Here is an 18,863-nt window from a genome sequence, read left to right on the forward strand (position 1 = left end):
ACCAAAATTGGAGATGGTATGGAAAAATCTTATCATGCTGTTGCAAACACTTATTTCTCCATGGAAGCTTAGAGATGCAACTTCCATTGGCTTTCAATACTGGTTGGATCTTCACCAGGCATGCATATCATTAAAGTGATGTGAAACACCAAGAAGAAAAACATCCTCCACCTTAGGAAATGGAATTCACACATCCCTCTGGTTTCCATCTAGATAGTAAGAATGTAGTATGCAATTTATAGACTGGTTCTCTGTTTCTGAAGGCTCTGCTTATGACTTAACTCCTGAAGCATGGGTCTCAGTCAACCTGCATTGCACACATCCACATAATTTTGATACTTCTGGAACAGTCTAAAAGAAAATCTCTATCTTCATTCCAGGAGATTTTCCATCTTACAGTATTTAACACAATACCTGCACATGCCACAGTAAGCTCACATCCCTCTTTAGGCCAAAACTCATAAAAATTATCCATTACTGTCCACATGGATTGTAGAGCAAGATTTGTTTCAATCATTGTTCTTAAATTCTGCTAGAAAAGTTATCATTATTGTCCATCTCTTAAAAATAACTTTTACTGGATGGAAGTCATAGGCTTTGAAAAACTTTGCAGTGACAGTCACAAATATGAGTACAGTTGGTGCATCAATAATTATCCTAATTAGTTTCTTCACAATACATCATAAAGAATATTAATTATTATGGATAGTTTACCACTGAATAACAGTTTACCACTGAAAAACATTTATTCCTACTTCCAACAGCACTAGTCAGAAATGGCCTTTTTTGGTTGTTATAGGATTTAATGCCATTTTTCAGCACAAGATAGGCTATACATGGCAGCCAGTATTAATGGTGGTGGAAGAACCCAGGCAAACCGGAAAGAACCACCAACCCACGAGAAGCTAATGGCAAGCTTTCTCACATACATACATTGGCTGAGCCTGAGACTTGAACCCACACAGACAGAGGTGAGATAGCAGTGATCCATAATGGTGAGCGCTTCAGACCACTTGGCCACTTGGGACCCCCACAAATATGAGTACAGTTGGTGCATCAATAATTATCCTAATTAGTTTCTTTACAATACATCATAAAGAATATTAATTATTATGGATAGTCAGAAATGGCCTTTATTTGTAGGATAGACTGTATCATGATCATCGGAAGCCATAAGCCACAATCTGCTACGTTCCTTTAGCATCCATGTGCTGAGAGTTCCTCATTTCTCATGAATTTGCATAAACAAAAATATGTCTTAAACATCACCATGTAACAGTTTCCTATACATCAATGAAAGTGACCAATTTATTGATTGATAAGTGACTCTCTTTGGGTGAGAAACTTTGATTGGCTCGATCAGAGTGAAACGTTATACTGGGTCACAATGGCAAGAAAATTTACTCACACTTGCACTAATTGGTTCAAGATGTTTCTACATATTCATGAAAAACATGAAGGTCTCTGCACAGGCAGCCACAGGTGATACAAGACAGTGGATTGTCAATCTTGGCTTGTGATTATGAGGATGTATACGGGAGAATCTACATGAATACATAATTACTTAACCCAAGTTAGAAAAGCAAAATATTTATGTCACAGTGCCCTGTGATTGCACAGGTGTAGTAGTAACATTTATGTCTCCAATTATCAAGTTTCATGATTGGAACATAAACAGTGATAAAAAAATGTCACAAAGTCGATAAAGACTGAAACAAAAGCCCGAGACATATTTATGCCCATAGGATGTAGAACTAGGTTGGGCAGTCATGATATAGGTCGGGCGGTATGTATATAACATGCCATAGCTCATGTGGTCATCAGCTAAATGTAAAAGATGAAGATGAAATATAGATCATGATGAGACTCTTATTATAAGGATTTGCATAACAGAGACGCATATCATCAACAGTTTCGTGAGTCTGTCATGAACAGTGACTGTGAAGTGAACATCCAAAAAACAGAATTTAACCCTAACCAGTTAAGCACAAAACACAGGCTATAATGACCTACTTCTGCAATGAGGGAGTACTGCTTATCAAGAAGCATTCTCTCTTGATTCTGGATAGGATAGCATGTACACTGTATGCCAAAAACCTCTGATGCTAATAGCTAAACACATAAAATGTATTCAAGCCAGTAAAATGTGAAATGTAAGTCTATGTGACCTTTCTGTATGTGAGCAGTATTAAAAGAGATGTTAACAATCATCTAGTTTAGTCATTTAAGCATGGCCATTAATAAAGTTCACAAATTTAACCAGAAGCAGTTGTGTGAAATATGGGTCACATTTTTTTAACAAGCACTGTCACCTTAAAAGTAGGTCACACCTACTTTTAAGGTGACAGTGCAGGTTTAAAAAAAATGCATCCTCTCACCAGGCTGCATGATGCCAGGCATAAAAGTATTATACAGAAGCTAAAATCCCAATGCAATCATCAGATCAAATACAAAAATTAATTACAAGCCACTCATGTGTAAGTGCATGTGTGTGATTAGGATTTTTAACGTAGCTTTAACAACTTTTCAGTCATATCACTACATTGTCTGCAGTGTGGCAGTTTATAGTGATGTCTAGCACTGGGGCATCATGCTGCAGACATGTAACATGATGTCCCACCCAGTCATATTATCCTGACACCAGGCCAACCAGTCCTAACACTAACCTCTTAATGATGAGCGTCTAGCGAGGCAGCTGTTAGTACCGTTTTGTAAGTCTTCGGCATGACTTGGCTGGGGTTCAAACTCACGACCTCCTGCTTCAGAGGCGGATGCTCTAACCACTAGACCACCGGAGCGGTCCCACTCAAGTGTAAAATGTAGGTCAGTTTCCTACTTTTTAAATTCTGGCATGCTTTAGACTGAACCCAAGTCAGTAATGCATGCAATATGGGTCACAGTAACCGGCTCTTGACTCAGTTTCATGATTCTATGTATAACAGCATGCATACAGTATGGAAAAAAAACTATTTGCCAATAACCTATACACAAAAACACAAACCACGCCAGTAAAATATGAAACACCATGACCTTCTTTTGTTGTAAGGGTGTGTAATAAATGATATATATAATCATGTAGTTTGATGATTCTAGCACAAACAGTTAGAGAAATAAATTTAAAACACAGCAGGTAACCAAAGTGTGTGAAGTGTGAAGTATAGGTCACAGCGAGAGTGTAGTACTCTTTGAGATACATCCTTCATCAAGTTTCAAGAATTTAGGTACAAATATAGTATATATACTGTGTGCCAAAAACCTACGTATTATGAGCTAAAAACAAATGAACCGGGTAAGAGAAATTATTTTCATGTGAATTTAGGAACTTTATCATGATGTACCACTGAAGAAAATTTTGGACTTACTGAGGTAGCAATGGTTAATATTACACTTTGACCATATTAGTTTATGGATATTTTGCTGCTCCCTTTATTTTTTGTTTTATATACATTTTACAGAACATTTTAACATCTGATCCTATAGATCTTATGCAGTGCTTGATGTTTTCCATTTATTTGGAAGGTTTGTCTTCCAAAATTATTTGTGCAATTCTTCAGTTTTACATTTTTTGAGATTTAGTTTTTATTTTGCAACATATAGCCATTATTGCAGTCATGTGCAATTAAACACTAATATACATATATATGTCCATAAACCAGTAAAATATGAAATTAGGTCACAGTGACCTTTTCTGGTAAACGTCTGGTACAAGCACAGATGCATGAAAACATCTAGTTTGATGATTCTAGCTTGAACAGAGCCTAAGAAATAATTTTAAATAAATTTTTTTTAACCAAAGTCAGGGAAACTTTAAAAATGGGTCAAATTTAATTACTTTTGTGATGAAGGTGTAATACTCACCAAAATGTATCCAATTAAGAGTTTCATCATTTCACATATACCAGTATTTATATAGTGTGCAAAACCTGAGCTAGATGCAGAATCTTGACCAAGAATGTACAACTAATGTATATATACAAACTCAGCCCCTCACCAATAGGTGTGTTGTGAAATGTACTCCAAATTGGTACCTGTGAACTAGGACGAAAGAATGTATGATGTTCAGTGAGGGTGTACATGTTTTTATCTATGTGTATCCTATCATCAGGTGAAGTGTGTATCCTGTTGCTAGGGTTAGTACAGTACTGTTCTAATTCATAGAGGTGTGCTAAAAATATAGTGTCCCTTATCTGGAGGTCTTGCAGGCCTATGTCCATGAGGACATTTGCTCTTGTATTTTATACTGAATATTTTGATATACAAACGATATGTATGGTAATAGTTGATATCAGAATATTTATTGGTATGTATATTTTATCTTGTTTGTAATTCATATTGTCTAATTTCCATTACTTGTCTTGTGCAACAAGGGCCAAACAATAAATGATTAACCGTTTGTTTTGCTGGATGTTTTCTTTTCTTAAAGATCTGGAAAGTGAAGCACACTCGTCAATGTAAAATAAGGGAGGTAATTTTTGTAGTCTGCAGATACATGTCATGAGGACATTATTTATGACATCATCAGTACATAATGATGAGCACTGGCATCCCAAATAATTTAGCAAGTCCACAGAGCAGTTATTATATCGAATAAACAAGCTCTTGATTGACTGCAGGGAGATTTGTTAATTTTTCAAACTTTTGTCAGCTGAATATGACAGACAGAATTAAGCAGTTAATATAAGTGAATGTACAGCATCTGCGAGACTAACGAGTGGGTAATATCTATTTGAAAGATTGCACAGATAAATTATGAAAACAAGGTGTTCATTTAATATAATAAGAAATGGAACAAAAACCTATTATACACAGGTATATTAACAGCATGATTCTCTAATATCAACATTTACTCAAACATACAGTAAATAACATAGTCCAAAATCAAGCAAATGTACACAACATGTTTAAAACATAAAAAATATAATTCTATAAAAGTGGTAATGAATTTCATAAGAGTACTTTCAAGAATGAAAACTACAGACATGAAAAAAACATCCAGTGAATCAAGGTCATTAATACATAGCTTTAATTCTTGTAATCTGTTTGAATTTTTAATTACGATTCTGTTCATTTGTTTACTTTCTTCTCTGATATGAAGAACAAATATTATTTTAAAAAAAGTCAGCAGAATGCTGTACTTCACAAATCAAACTTCTTCCATATACCTATCAAAAATTCGTATGAAATTTAATATGACAATTAAATGTTAATAACACACACACAAAGTAAAATAGAAAAGTGAAAAAGAAATATCTCGTGCCATGATAACTGAAACTAAACCTTCTGAAATGATTAGGCGTCCAGGCAGATACCATAACCCCAAATTTCTCTCCACCACCTAGCTAGAACCATATGACATGCAAATAATACAACACAAAATGCAAACATTCCAACTATGCAAACATATGAGTAGTTTATACAGAGATAAAACAGCCCATGAATGCACATATACAAACTGAAGACATTTTGTATAACATGATTTTTTTTTACAAAATGTAGTGATGAGTATCTTTTGATACAAGACTTGTATGAATTATATATTTATACAATTGTGCAAGGTGATAGCAGGCATTTTACAAAAAAAAAAGGAATTATATCACACAATGTGTGTAGTCACCAGACCAGCTGGTTTTGTCATGGCAACAGGCATTATATGCCTGTGTCCTAGTAACCATTTCAACATGGCTGCTCTACATTTCAGGAAGAAGTTTTATGCAACAGTCTGGCATGCTGTACATGCATATTGGCAAAACAGTGCAGGTAGTCATAAAAGTTAGAGTTAAGATGCTGAGGTGATAGGACCTAACTTGAGTGCAGCTTTGAAACAATACATCCCACAGTATGGCAGCTAGAAAAGAAAGCTAACCAAACCAAAAAGGACAAACTCATTCTTGAATTACAGTAACTTCTAGAAAAATATAAACTACAGATGGAACAAATGGCATATTCAAACAAGGGCTATTTCTAAATAAGTGTTATTTTGGCTAAATCTAAACTGTCAGGGAAAGGGAGTCTCTGTTACCAAGACGTTGGAATTAGAATAATTCTTTTCCCATTTCCAAAATCTCAAGACTACAGTGAAACAAAGTAAAACATTTCTTCCAAGGGATGTTGCTTCACCAATGAAAGACGTGTATACAGGTCAGAATTTAGTATACAAACCATCAAGACTATTCATCAATATAAAGGTACAAAAAACTTTGGTTGAAATGCAATATTTCTTTCTAAAATTATGCCGTGGAAGCAAAAGTAACGAGATCAAGTTATCAGGGGCCATCACAAGCAATCGGGGCCATCACTTTTATAATGAAAATGTAGAATACTTGAGATTAAACTAAATCAATACAGAGCTGCATGGCAAATCCAACAAAGCCTTAGTAAAATTATAATATGGAAATCAGTCAACTCAGGGGCCATAACTTAATCAATGCTGTGGTATACTGGAAATCAAACTCACCCAAGATCTCATTAGACAAATGCCAAATTTAGTTGCAATCCAATAACTTTTTGTGAAATTACTGTGCTTACCTAAGATAGAAAGGTACACACTGTGAATAATATCTCCTCTAAATGAGACTAAACCCATATAAGGTACATGAAATCTTTGAATTAAAAAAATGTTCATACCAAATTGCATATGAATATGTGGAATGGTTCTAGACTTATGTCAACTACAAGCAACATCCCATGAGAAGATATAAAGTTAATTGCCAAGGGCCATAACTCTGTCTAAAATTAAGTTGATGAGACAAAACCCATAAATGGCACATCTAGTACACATCTATTGCAGCAGAATATATTGAGTGGTTCTAGAGCTATACTTGTTACAAGGATCTTCTTTAGAGAAGATTTAATAATCATGCAAAAAAAGACAACAAGTCTGAAACTGGAACTCAAAGATGAAACCTTAAAAATGTACATCTTTGTGTGAAGTCAAACTACAAAAAAAGGCATCTCAAATAGTGCAACTGGTTACTGTGTGTACAGATGAAGAGATGGACAGATGGAAAAGGCAATTGCCTTAAACTCCAACATTTTGATTATTAGCCATAAAATGACCTCTATTTTTTTTTGGCAAATGTTTAAAACATGTTAAGCAAGTGCTACAAAGATGTCACATATACCATTTTCTTATTTTCTCTTTCATATTCTTCATCTGTGTAGCCCTGTCTTCGTCGTAAATCATCTTGAGCAGAATACTGATTGAAATCTTTAAGTTCATGGGCACCAAAGCCTCCGAGGTGATCATAATATGGCCCTTGTATGTGGCTAGCTTGAGCTTCTTTCATCAGTTCCCTTGCTGCCATGTCTAACTCCTCCTGGGTCATATCTCCAGCTTCTTGTATTTCTTGTCTGAGTGTGTCTGTATCCAAGTAGCGATTAAGTCCTTCGCTCTGAATAACCTATTAAAGAAAGTGCATTTCATGAGATAAAATCATGGATATAATGATTCATATTCTTAATATAATGAATGTTGAGATAAATATATATCAGATGTGAACAATAAAAAATATCAAATGTGTCAAATAGACATAATGGACGTCACATTTTCATTAGGACCAAGTAGACAATAAAGTCTTTAACTGCAAACCCCACTGCTGATATCACAATCCATTCAGGATAAGCAATAACTAATTTGTCAAGATTTTCAGTATGTATGAGTGGCACTTTTTCATTTGGAACCAACTATATAGTGGGATGAATGTGTAAAGTTTTGGCACAATCCTTCTGAGGAGCAGTGGGAATAGTGAATGGACAGATGGACAACAGAACTCAGGCCATACAATAATCTCTTCTGGTCTGTGACTCTAAGTGGCAAAATTCAAATCTGACCTAGATTTTCTTAACATTAAGACCATATCTGTTGCAAATTATGAAATCATTAATAAATTACTGAGAGGAAATTAAATTCATGATACAAAGTAGCTTGGGTCATACAGACCATGCCATCTTTCAAAACTATGCAATGCAGGTCTGGGGAAAAAAATAAATGAAAACAAAAGCACCCCACCCCAAGTTTGGGGTGCTTGATGGTGCTGTAAGCCTTAAATTAGGGAAAATAAAAAAAAATTTATAAAACAAAGCATGCCAATTCACACTTTGATTGTAAATTTAAAAAAACTGTATCACTCAGAAAATATTGTTATTAAGATACATTTAGCTGAGCATTAGCCTAATGTCATTTCTGATGCCATGCCCAATGTGGCATAAAATCCTGATGATGCAAACACTTAACTCCAACAAAGAAATGAAAGCTGAGTGTAAATAATCTATACAGGGTGCAGTTTTTACCATTTTCCCAGAGACTGATATCTGCAAATTCTATATGCACATTTAGTTTAGGAACGCTATAGACTAGATACAAAGGCATAGTTTTCTGTCAGATGGGTGCGGCAAGTCAGTCAAATTTTGACAGAAAAATAAGTGACAATCAGACTTAACTGGATCTTCTTGATCTTTATATATAATTTTATTTAAACTTCACCATATCTTTTTGATCTCGAGCTTTATATCCAGCTTGGATTGTTTCCAGCAAGTCCTTCCAAATTTATTAAGCAATTATCTTGATGGAAGAAAACAAATTAAGAGTCAAAGTGGGGCTATAAATAAAACAAATAGCATGGGAAAAGGATTAAAAGAACATGTAACTAAATAACCCAATATAAAAACTATATACTTTCCTTTCTGGATAGATAATTATGTATTGAGATTAATTTCTGTCCAAATACTTTGTGAAAAAAATTAATAGCTTTATTGCCATGACTGTGCAATGATGCACCCAGCAGGTGGTTGAAGTGGTCTAGTTAAGTAAACTAGGCTGCATTACATCTCTGCTTGTCAATAAGGCACTTGGATGATAGTGTTTTAGTATTTTCTTTTACAAATAAAGAATTCTGGTTGAATTTCTTTTTGTAAGAAAAACTTTGTTCACTGTGTTCATGTACTGCCACCACTCACTACAATCTTACATGTGAAAATGACCTAATTCTAACATCAATATTTTTTCATAAACTAAAAATTGTCTTAGAGAACAGAATGTATCACCAAAATAATATATATATATATATATATATATATATATATATATATATATATATATATATATATATATATATATATATATATATATATATATATATATATATATTATTGTAACTTTGAAAATGTGAAAACAAACCCTATTTTCCTTAATGAATGCTTGACAATCTCACAATTACAAATCTGAGTATGGCACTTATCTCCTAAATTGCCAAATCACTTATGTTTGGGAATTTAAAAATGGAATACCAATATCTGCAATGCTATTATAAGTGTGAAGACAAAAGCAACTACATGTCCAAATTAAGGTTATCAAGGGGAAATCTGCCATTTAATAAAACTGAGACAACATGATATTGTGAAACTCAGTGCTAGAAATTTTGACTGCTTCATTATATATATATGTAAAACTAATTTAGTTATTGGAAATCATATGTTAAAGGTTTTGATTTACAGTACCTGGCACATTTTCCTTCCATTTTGATGTTCATGACTGCCTTGTCTAAATTTGCATGCTTTCCAGCAGTACCAATAAAAGCCTGTAATTGCATCTTGGCAACAGTGATGACCAGTAATTTTACAGTTATCAAAGAAATTCATAAATTAATTGCACCTATTTTCTGGAGATTAAATGTAGTTGTTCATTTATTATTACCTTTAACAATCTCACAATTCACTTTCTTTAAGGAACTGCATGATCATGAAATGTGAAGTGTGTCAGCTGCTTAGACTGCTCCAACACCTTCAGTTAATACACATGATAATAAGGGTCATCAAAGCCATTACACGGCCTGACCATCGACCACTCTATCACCATTTATTTTTTTGTAAAGGAAAACATTCCTTTTTTATGTTCCAACTTGAATCTGTTTTTCATGAGCTTTAAAAACTTGCCTGCTGTCTGGAAATTTGTTATACTATTTAAAATTATTAAACATTTTGAAAATCTGGCATCCAGAAAACTGAAGGGTCAGAATATCAGGGTGAATTATGGAAGGTCACCTAAACAATAGGACTCGTATCCACTAAGGCTGAAGCAATCATGTGTTTCAAATGTTAACAAGTGAAAATGAAATTTGTGATGCATATACAAACTCAAAAGTATGGATAGATGGAATGGACAGATGGTAGGAATGGACAGATGGATGGAATGGACAGATGGATGGAATGGTCAGATGGTTGGAATGGACAGATGGATGGAATGGACAGATGGTTGGAATGAACAGATGGATGGACAGACAGATAGATGGAATGGACAGATGGTTGGAACAGATTGAACCAGGTTTTAAAAAACCCAACTTTATATAACCAGCATATAGGATATTGACATGGTATACATTCTTAGGTTTGATACAAAGGTAAAGTTCCATTTTAACAAGAAATCACCTTGAGTATATAATCAAAGGAATACAGTTCCCGATTTACTGAAATTAAGATCAAATCAGAGCATTTAATGTACATCGCAAAAAGGCTTATGTCTTAAGATGGTCAGATCAATAATTAATTTGTGGCTACACAGTAAATTCATGGAGATAGTTGATCATGGACTGAAACTGCAGTACATCTGGGCAAGGTGACTTCTCTCTTATATTTGGGGAAGCTGACTAAGTTATCTTCTTTCTTCTTAAGGTGGGAGGAACAAGTCAAAATTCTGCAATGTGAATGTACAAAGTGGAATCCTATCCTAGCATAAGGCCTGGTTTTCCGGTTCTTTTTATTGCTGATTTAGCTACCAACTTTCTCCCAAGTTTTCCAAAGCATTATAAATAACTGTGGCTCAGTATGCATGTATATAGTAGTGTCTTATGGCATCTTGGCTAAGAAAAGGTGAAGTGTAAAAAAATTGCAGATGAATTACTCAAAAGTTTAGGAAGATAAACCCCTGCAAAAAATATAAAGTTACACATAAGATAAAATATAAAACATCATTTTCACATTTGTTAAAATGATGTTTGTAAAAAAAAACAGATACAAGTAACACAAGTAAATCCTTAAAACATTATTAAATTTGGTGTATTAGCCACAATTCTTAAGAAACTCCATGATTTTCTCAGATGGTACATACTCATACAGTTCCTTCAAAATACTTTTGTCCCTCGGGCTGGAAATTGACACACTCGATATGAATATGCACCACAAAGAGTGGCTTGTGGCAGAGCACATACTCCCACTGAGGCTCACCCTTCAGGACCTATGCACGAGTCAGGTACATACATGTGACAGAACCAGGATTTTAAACCAGTAGATATACAAATTTTGATTGGCAGCTTGGCTTCTAAATCAGTTAGGATTTTATTTGGCATAAATTTTATGTTTCAAGGGTATTGAAAAACAAAACAAGTGCATTATTTGCCATATGTATTCTCTTCATACTATGGCAAAATATTAAGTTTTGAACAAGAATCAGATTTAGATTCTGAAAGAAAATGTTATAATAATAATTAATTAATTTATACGAGTCAGCATATTGTCAAGTAAATGAAAAAGAAAGAGCTGTTTATTTTATACTTTATTGCAGTGATTGATTTTTTACAAAACCCAATAGCATTTTATGTTTCCTACAATGTCTGGTGGACACTGATGACATTAACTGCAATTATCAAGTTTCACACTTAAAGGAGACCAGAAACCAATGGAAATATAGAATAATAATAAAAGTACTATAGCAGAAAACCTTATTCTGAAGTATCATCTGCGACTGTAATGCCAATATTTAAATATTGGCTTATCTTCTAGGAGCTGAATTTCCGTGACCTCGTATGCAAAATTTCCGCGCCTATTCGGTTACTTTCGGGATGTGACGTCATAGTAGCGACTCCAGCAGCCCAAGTGGAAGTTGCCAGAGTAAAAGACAAGACCATTTTGCGTTGCTTACGGGTGTATTAGAACATTAAGAAAAGCCTGTGGACATATTTTTTTTTCTTTTCCGAAAGATAAAGGCATAATGAAAGAATGGGTCCATTATTACAAACAAGTCGATTTCAAAGCAACACCATACAGCACTATGTGCTCGTTACATTTCTCAAAGGAATGTTAGGAGAGGGATCATGAAAAAATAGCAGCTCAAAGATACGCAAATGCTAGGCCTAGACTAAAAGTTGGCGCTGTTCCAGACATACCTTTGTACATTTTAAATCCTGGGAAATGTGTGAGATATGAAATTAGGCAGAAGGACGAGTAAGTGACCACAAAATGCAACAATCAATCCACATATCTTTTATCTAAAACAGCAGTGCTAAAAACAAATCTGATAGCCCGACACCCTGGGCCCCTTCTGGTTTTAGTACCGGCCCATCCTGTATTCAAAGTGAGGTGCCCGTCAGGCTTGTCGAAACAAAAATTGTTTGCCTGAGGAAACTTTGATCGCGCTGGTGAAATGAGTAAATGTATTTTCAAGATGTTGACATACATGCCTTAACACGGCACAATCTAAATCAAATCACCACTGTCCTAGGTGAAATTTAGATTTGATTTTAATCAAATGGAAGCTTTGCTAAAAATAAGATTCTAAACCTGTCGTGTTTCGAGAAAACACAATTTTCAGTACTCTTATAACAATTAAAAATTTTTAAAAAATGCATTATATACATGTAGTATGCATAAACAGTAATCTGTAATAACTGGAACTGATATAAAACTATTCCTTGGGCAGTTTAAAAAGCAGCGATTAAAAAATAAGAGGTCAAAGTTTCACATTAACTGTCTGACAATAGAACGGGGGGGGAGGGGACTACTGACCCCCCCTCCCCTTGCCCCAATGTGCGACCGCCCATTTGACGTGCCTTTTCTCCCTGTGATACGCCTTATTATTCCCCCATGACAAGCCCCTTTTGCATATTCTGGTCATTTCTGGCTAAATTGCAAAATAGCTCAAGTTTTGATTTAAGTACGCAAACAATGAAGCCAGTGTGACTAATGAACATAATCCTTATCCTTGCATTGATCTTGTGAAAAGGACTGCCCTTTGGACATACTTCAAAAGAAACCATGTTCGACAGTGTGTGTATGTGTAAGCACCAGCAATTGATTACCAAATAAACCATGCCTATTTTGTTGTTACTTACGATGCCATGGACTTCATTTTAACAGTTCAAATCTGCAGTCACAAGTTACCGTACATGTGGCAACTGTTTTTCTCAAGTTTTATGCCCTACCTTATTTCCTAATGTTTAAGTCTTAATGCATGTAACACTGTTTGCTGAATAAAATATTTATTCAGAATTAGTTCTTTAGGGCCACATATACTGCATGGTATATTTTGTTTTATTCCTTGTAATTTAATCATGGTAATTAAACTTTTCATATACGGTAGAGGAATGTCAGGTGTTAACTGGCCGAGTTTCTTTGGCGGAAATGGAGATGCGATTTTGTTTGCAGAGAAAATTTCAAAGTGATCATTCATTTAAGCTAATTGGTGACAATTTTATTCTTTTAATTTTTTTTTACTATAGTACTGTTGTAGTTGTTTTAAAAAAATCTGAAATTTACTTGAATAATGTTTAATCGTCACGTTCTATTTACTGAAGAAGAAAAAAAGAAGAAAAAAACTGTTGTATGATATTAATTATTTCGTCCAGCGCCGGGTTTAGACGTGTGTGCGTGTGATTTGAAATTTTAATGTAACTTTAAAAAATTTTCAGTCATATCGCTACGATGTCTGCAGTGTGGCAGTTTAGACTGTGGATTGCATACGTTATATTTAAAAATGGTTTGGGGTTGGGTTTTTATCTTCTGACAAATGAAAATTGACAGACATAATGTAATAATCGGGACTTCGCTGCGCAAAATTGAGAGATATTACGAGATCGGGAGGTAGATGAGGAAATACCCCCAAAATCAGGAGGTTTTCTCCCGGATTGAGAGTTGACAGGTATGAACTGTCTGGGCTTGTGGAATTTCATTCAGGAATTTAGTTTATTTAAGTCACCTGCCTGGGGCCTGTGCCTTACAAATTTCTTTTAGCACTTACCAGTACAGTACATAAACTATTATATCAGACTGTAGATTTAACTTTTGATTGTGCAACCCAAATGTGGTCTCCTGTCTACCTCACTCGCCAATGTTTATGTTTGTATTCGAGGACTGGCTAGTATAGCGTCACGGTACCACGTGATCTGTTGTCTCATCAAAACTCGGAAAAACTCGGCAATTTACAGAATCGTGGTATCTTCCACGCAATATTATCACTACCCGCTTATGATATTTAATTTATAAACATTGCAGTCGAATTAAAATCTGTAGAGAATTACATACGCAAAAGGAAAATTTTGATTTCTAGTCTCCTTTAATGGCTTCTCAACAGTCCTCTGGTCCAGATTTCCCCTTTAATCACTTTGTAATTTGTGAAGAATGGACAATGTCCTCTCTGTATCAGCATTAGAATACTGTAATGACAGGACAACTAGCCTCAGTCGGCAATGAGTTTATAATTTCAGTTTTCCTGTTGCTGAGTTTCTAAAGTTGCTAACTGCTCTCCAATACTCCTCAAAGCTTATGCTAACCCTGAGGAGGAAGTTCCTGATTTGGACATGAGATGTATTCTGGACACTCATCCTCAATGACTTATTTCTCTTCATGGCTCAGCTCCAAATATCTATTGGCAAGTTAACCACCCGAGACATAAAAAAAAAATAAGACTGATCTAGACTTTAAATAATGAAAAAATATATGATGCATTCATGCTTTTTATGAATAACCAACCCCAGCTTTGAAAGACTCCGTGCAAACTCAGGACTTTTCTACTCACCTGAACCCCCTTAAATTTTAATAACAAGCATTATTGAGCTTGTAACTTTTCTTAGCTGGTGGCTTCTAAGCATTGGGAGAAAGCATATGTTTTCGCAGTGTGACAAAACTGAACAAAATAATAACAATTAAATGCAACAAAAATTAAAATACTTACTCTAGTGTGTCTGCCGAAATCATTTTTTTATGACTGGTCCCTCTATTTTATCTCTGTTTCAAAAAAGGTTGGTCAATTTTCATAAAGGCTCATTGGCCTTAAACTCCCCAAATTCCAGTGATAGGGTAATCAATAACAGCTTGCAGTGTACAAATATCAGCTGCTCTCAGCTATATCATACTGCTCTGCCATGCAACAGTGCTCCAGTCATTGTAATGGTGGAACATTTCCAGATCTAAGACTGGTTCTAGTTGGTTTCTCTAATATATTGATAGAATGCATAAATATACTGCATATGAGTTTATTTATAAAATAAAATTAAAAAATTAATTTAACTGTAAAAAGCACTAGATTAAAACTATAAAATGGTATGTACTGCAGACAGCCTTTAAAACAGTAATTTTGGTCTAATACTGGTAGAATCACATGTATGCAAGTCAAATAAGCAATAAATACAATGGCACCTCATCTGACTGGCTCTAGAAATGTATAATTGCTTTATAGGAATGAACAAAAATTACTGTGGCTATTAATTTAAAAAACTCAGGTCTTACTTTTGCCATGAGATCATCAGCACTCCCTTTCCGCCTGCTTCTTTCAGTGATGTGGGAGGGGATGGTTAGTGGTCCTCGCTCCAGAGTCCTTGAAAAGATGTTGGCTTCATATCCCACAGCCGAGTCACTTGCACGGTGCCGCTGTTGACTTGGTGAGCCCTCACCTTCAACAATGGATTTGGAGCGTATGAAATGGAATCGAGGGTGAGCTGCAAATAAGCATGCATGCAGGAAGTTAGCCTGTTAGTGATGTTAGTTGATAGACTGCAAATTTCAGTTAGTTTATGTTAGCAGAGGTTCTAATTAAAGAGCAGGAAAGTAAAAGTATTCATTTTGTAGCAATAATTGAAAATTGTCATTAAAAATTGTAGGGGTAGCAAGATAAAAATTTAATAGGAAATTTCCATGAAACTTTGGTTTCAATGTTCTTTTTAAAGTTTCACCCTTTTATCTGAAAACTGGGACTAAAGCTCTAACAAGTCGTCTCATTTTGTCCCATCCAACATACAAGAACTGTCCATTTTTTAAATATCATAATTCTTACAAAACACTCATATAAATTGCCATTTTGAACAGCACAGTAATAATTTGACTTTTGTTACAAAAAAGTAATTGTGCACCACTGTAGAAAAAAATCTCTATGGGAAAAACATGTTAAAATATATTTAGCACTTACCGGTAAGCACAATGTAAGTAAAGATTTTGGGTCTCAGAAGAAGGATAATTTTTTTCTTTGGAAGGAACCAAGCCATCTGATAGTACAGCTTGTGACCATGACTGTTTACTTTTTAACCATAAAAGAAATAACCTTTTTCCTCACCCCAAGTGCAAGCCATCCATAACATTTGGCCCAGGTCTATATTCAGAACCAATGCTATTGTGTAGAAACCATTTTTCTTCTTTCAATTACAGTAACTTTGACCACTAAATCAATAGGCTTCTCCTTTTACTAAAACTACAAGTTATCCACAAAGTTTGATCCACTTCTGTAATGCTCAACTAATGGTCACTGAACAGAAACTATAATTCTTTATTTTCCATCAGTGGCCTTGACCTATGACTTCAAAATCAATGATTTTTTTTCTTTAACCCAAATGCCAGCTATGTACAAAGTTTGGCAACAAAACATGATATGCTCCAACTTACGAGAGGCATATAACACTAATACACTGATTGTATAGACTACTATAAGGGGACCCCGGTGTCACATGGGTGTGTTGAATGAAATCACTCTGAAGCCATATAAATGGCCTTTGTATACAAACATTTGACAAAATAAATATATACAATTTACGAACATTCTATTTTGATGCTTTCACTTATTATGAACAGTTAATCATGTTTCAAATAAACTAATTTGGAGGTCATTTAAAATTTTGCTTTCAATAAGTTGACATGAAATGCATTCAAGGAGAGGACTTATAATACACAACTGCTTCCAAAAATAAATAGAAAAGGAATAAAAGCATTTAGATACATGTATTATGACAATTTATTTTCACTTATAAGACAACTCCAACTGCAAAATGCAGAGACCCCAATCTGCTATTGCATAATGCACCAGTAGATCTGGGTCTGTGCAATTTGTTAGGTGTTATCAGTAGAACAAACAACATAGACCATGATCTAAAGGTGCATCATGTGATGGCAGATTATGATCTTTGTTGCTTGTAGTTTGACTACAATAAGTGATTCCTTTATAAATGTATGATACAACAATGAAATTGTCTACATGCATCGTCTCTGAAAACACAACATAATAAAATATTCATGTAAAATTACAGGATCGTTGCAGTAGTTGTGTGGAAACTGTGCACTCTACAGTCATATATATATATATATAACATTATGATCACAATATACTGTAGTATCATCAATTTTAATGGAGGACCAATTTTCGTGGTTTTCATAATTGCCCCAAACCACAAATTTAAATCCCCAACGAAAAATGAGCCATGTAGGATGATGACCCCCCCCCCACCATTTTCTTACAGTGTTTCATTCCTAGAGATTAACACAGCTACTAGCATTTGATGAATCAAGGTTAATACTGTAATCTGGTAATTCAATATTAGCTTTTACATGTGTTTGTTTAATTTTTTATTTCAACCTTTTGAAACAAGAATTACAGATCAGTGTATATTGTTTCAATGCACATGTTTGATATGGTATCTGATAGCTGTAATTTTACACTCACTGCCTTAAATCAATAAGCAAGCGCCTGTGCCGTGTTTGCAGCTTCTGACGGGTTAAAAAGTCCATTAACTGAGGGGGATCTAAGTTGAATTTTACCACTCTTAAGCCACTGTGTTAACGCCATGATTGTCAGAAAGTACAGATGGTGCAACTTGATGAACAATGGTTTAAGTAAGGGATCATTCATATATACTTTAATAACCGACTGGTCTAGTGTTGTCGGCTGCATCGGCTTCCTTTGATGTTGGGCACTCAAACAAAAACATGGTGAAAGTGATTCATCTTGACAGGTGTTTTTATTTGTGCTCATAGAGATGGAAGTATTGTTTTAGTGTTGTTGGCTGCGTCAGCTTCGACTGATGTTATTCACTTGGTCAAAAACACAGTTTAAGTATTGAACTTGCCAGGTCTTTGATTTGTGTTCATACAGGTGGTAGTATTGTTTTAAACAATAAAGTGACCATCGTTTGCGTCTGCATAGTTTTATTCTTTTGTATTCTTTATTTGGGGTATTTGTAGAGGTTAAACCATGAAATTAAATACCTACTAATATGCAAACTTTGACAGCAAAACCATGAATTTAAGTACCCACAAAAATGCCTTTTTTTAATTACAAAACCACGAAAATTTAGCCCAACAAAAATAAATGATACAACAGTAAGCTTTTTCAAAACAATATTTAGAATTATATTTCAAATTAGATGCAGCCATGACAGTCATGTATGTAACCGTAACAGACTATAAACAAGGACTGTTGGATATGTTAACTAACTGAGCGGGGGATATTGTTCATGTGCCATAGCTACACAGATACCATGATTCATCATTAGTCAGGTGCTTGATTACAACAGAGTGAGACAGCTTGGGACTGATCTTGTTCATGTCTAATTATAGACATTTTACCTTTTGTCAAATGTCTCTCCAATTTTTTAAAGCTGACACACATTTTCAACTTGCTCCAAACAGATTTTCACAAAAGTAGATGGAAGAAGCCAAAATGTGAAAACAAATTCAAATGAATGTGGGTGGGGTCAACTGAAATTATGCCGGGTTAGTAAAAACAGCACATCAAAACATGTTACAGTGAGTGTGCCAAGTAACATGGTACCTTAAAGACTGTGTAGATTTAACTATATCACATTGTTACAAAACTGAGAGGCATTTCTGTAAATGAA

General features: G+C 34.7%; 1 protein-coding gene across 1 annotated transcript in view; it reads right to left on the minus strand.

Annotated features, from left to right (window-relative positions):
- The window catches only part of LOC149789247 (muscle calcium channel subunit alpha-1-like), a 335,403-nt gene that overhangs the window by 12,859 nt on the left and 303,681 nt on the right, over positions 1 to 18,863 (minus strand). The window contains exons 41-42 of the mRNA XM_089975421.1: positions 15,493 to 15,656; positions 7,122 to 7,400 (exon numbers count right to left, since the gene is read on the minus strand). Of these exons, the coding sequence (XP_089831547.1) occupies positions 7,122 to 7,400; positions 15,493 to 15,656 (443 nt within the window). The remainder of the gene's footprint in view (positions 1 to 7,121; positions 7,401 to 15,492; positions 15,657 to 18,863) is intronic.

This window comes from Sinohyriopsis cumingii, chromosome 11 (assembly GCF_028554795.1).
Source record: "Sinohyriopsis cumingii isolate HCF-2022 chromosome 11, ASM2855479v2, whole genome shotgun sequence".
Classification (NCBI taxonomy): domain Eukaryota; kingdom Metazoa; phylum Mollusca; class Bivalvia; order Unionida; family Unionidae; genus Sinohyriopsis; species Sinohyriopsis cumingii.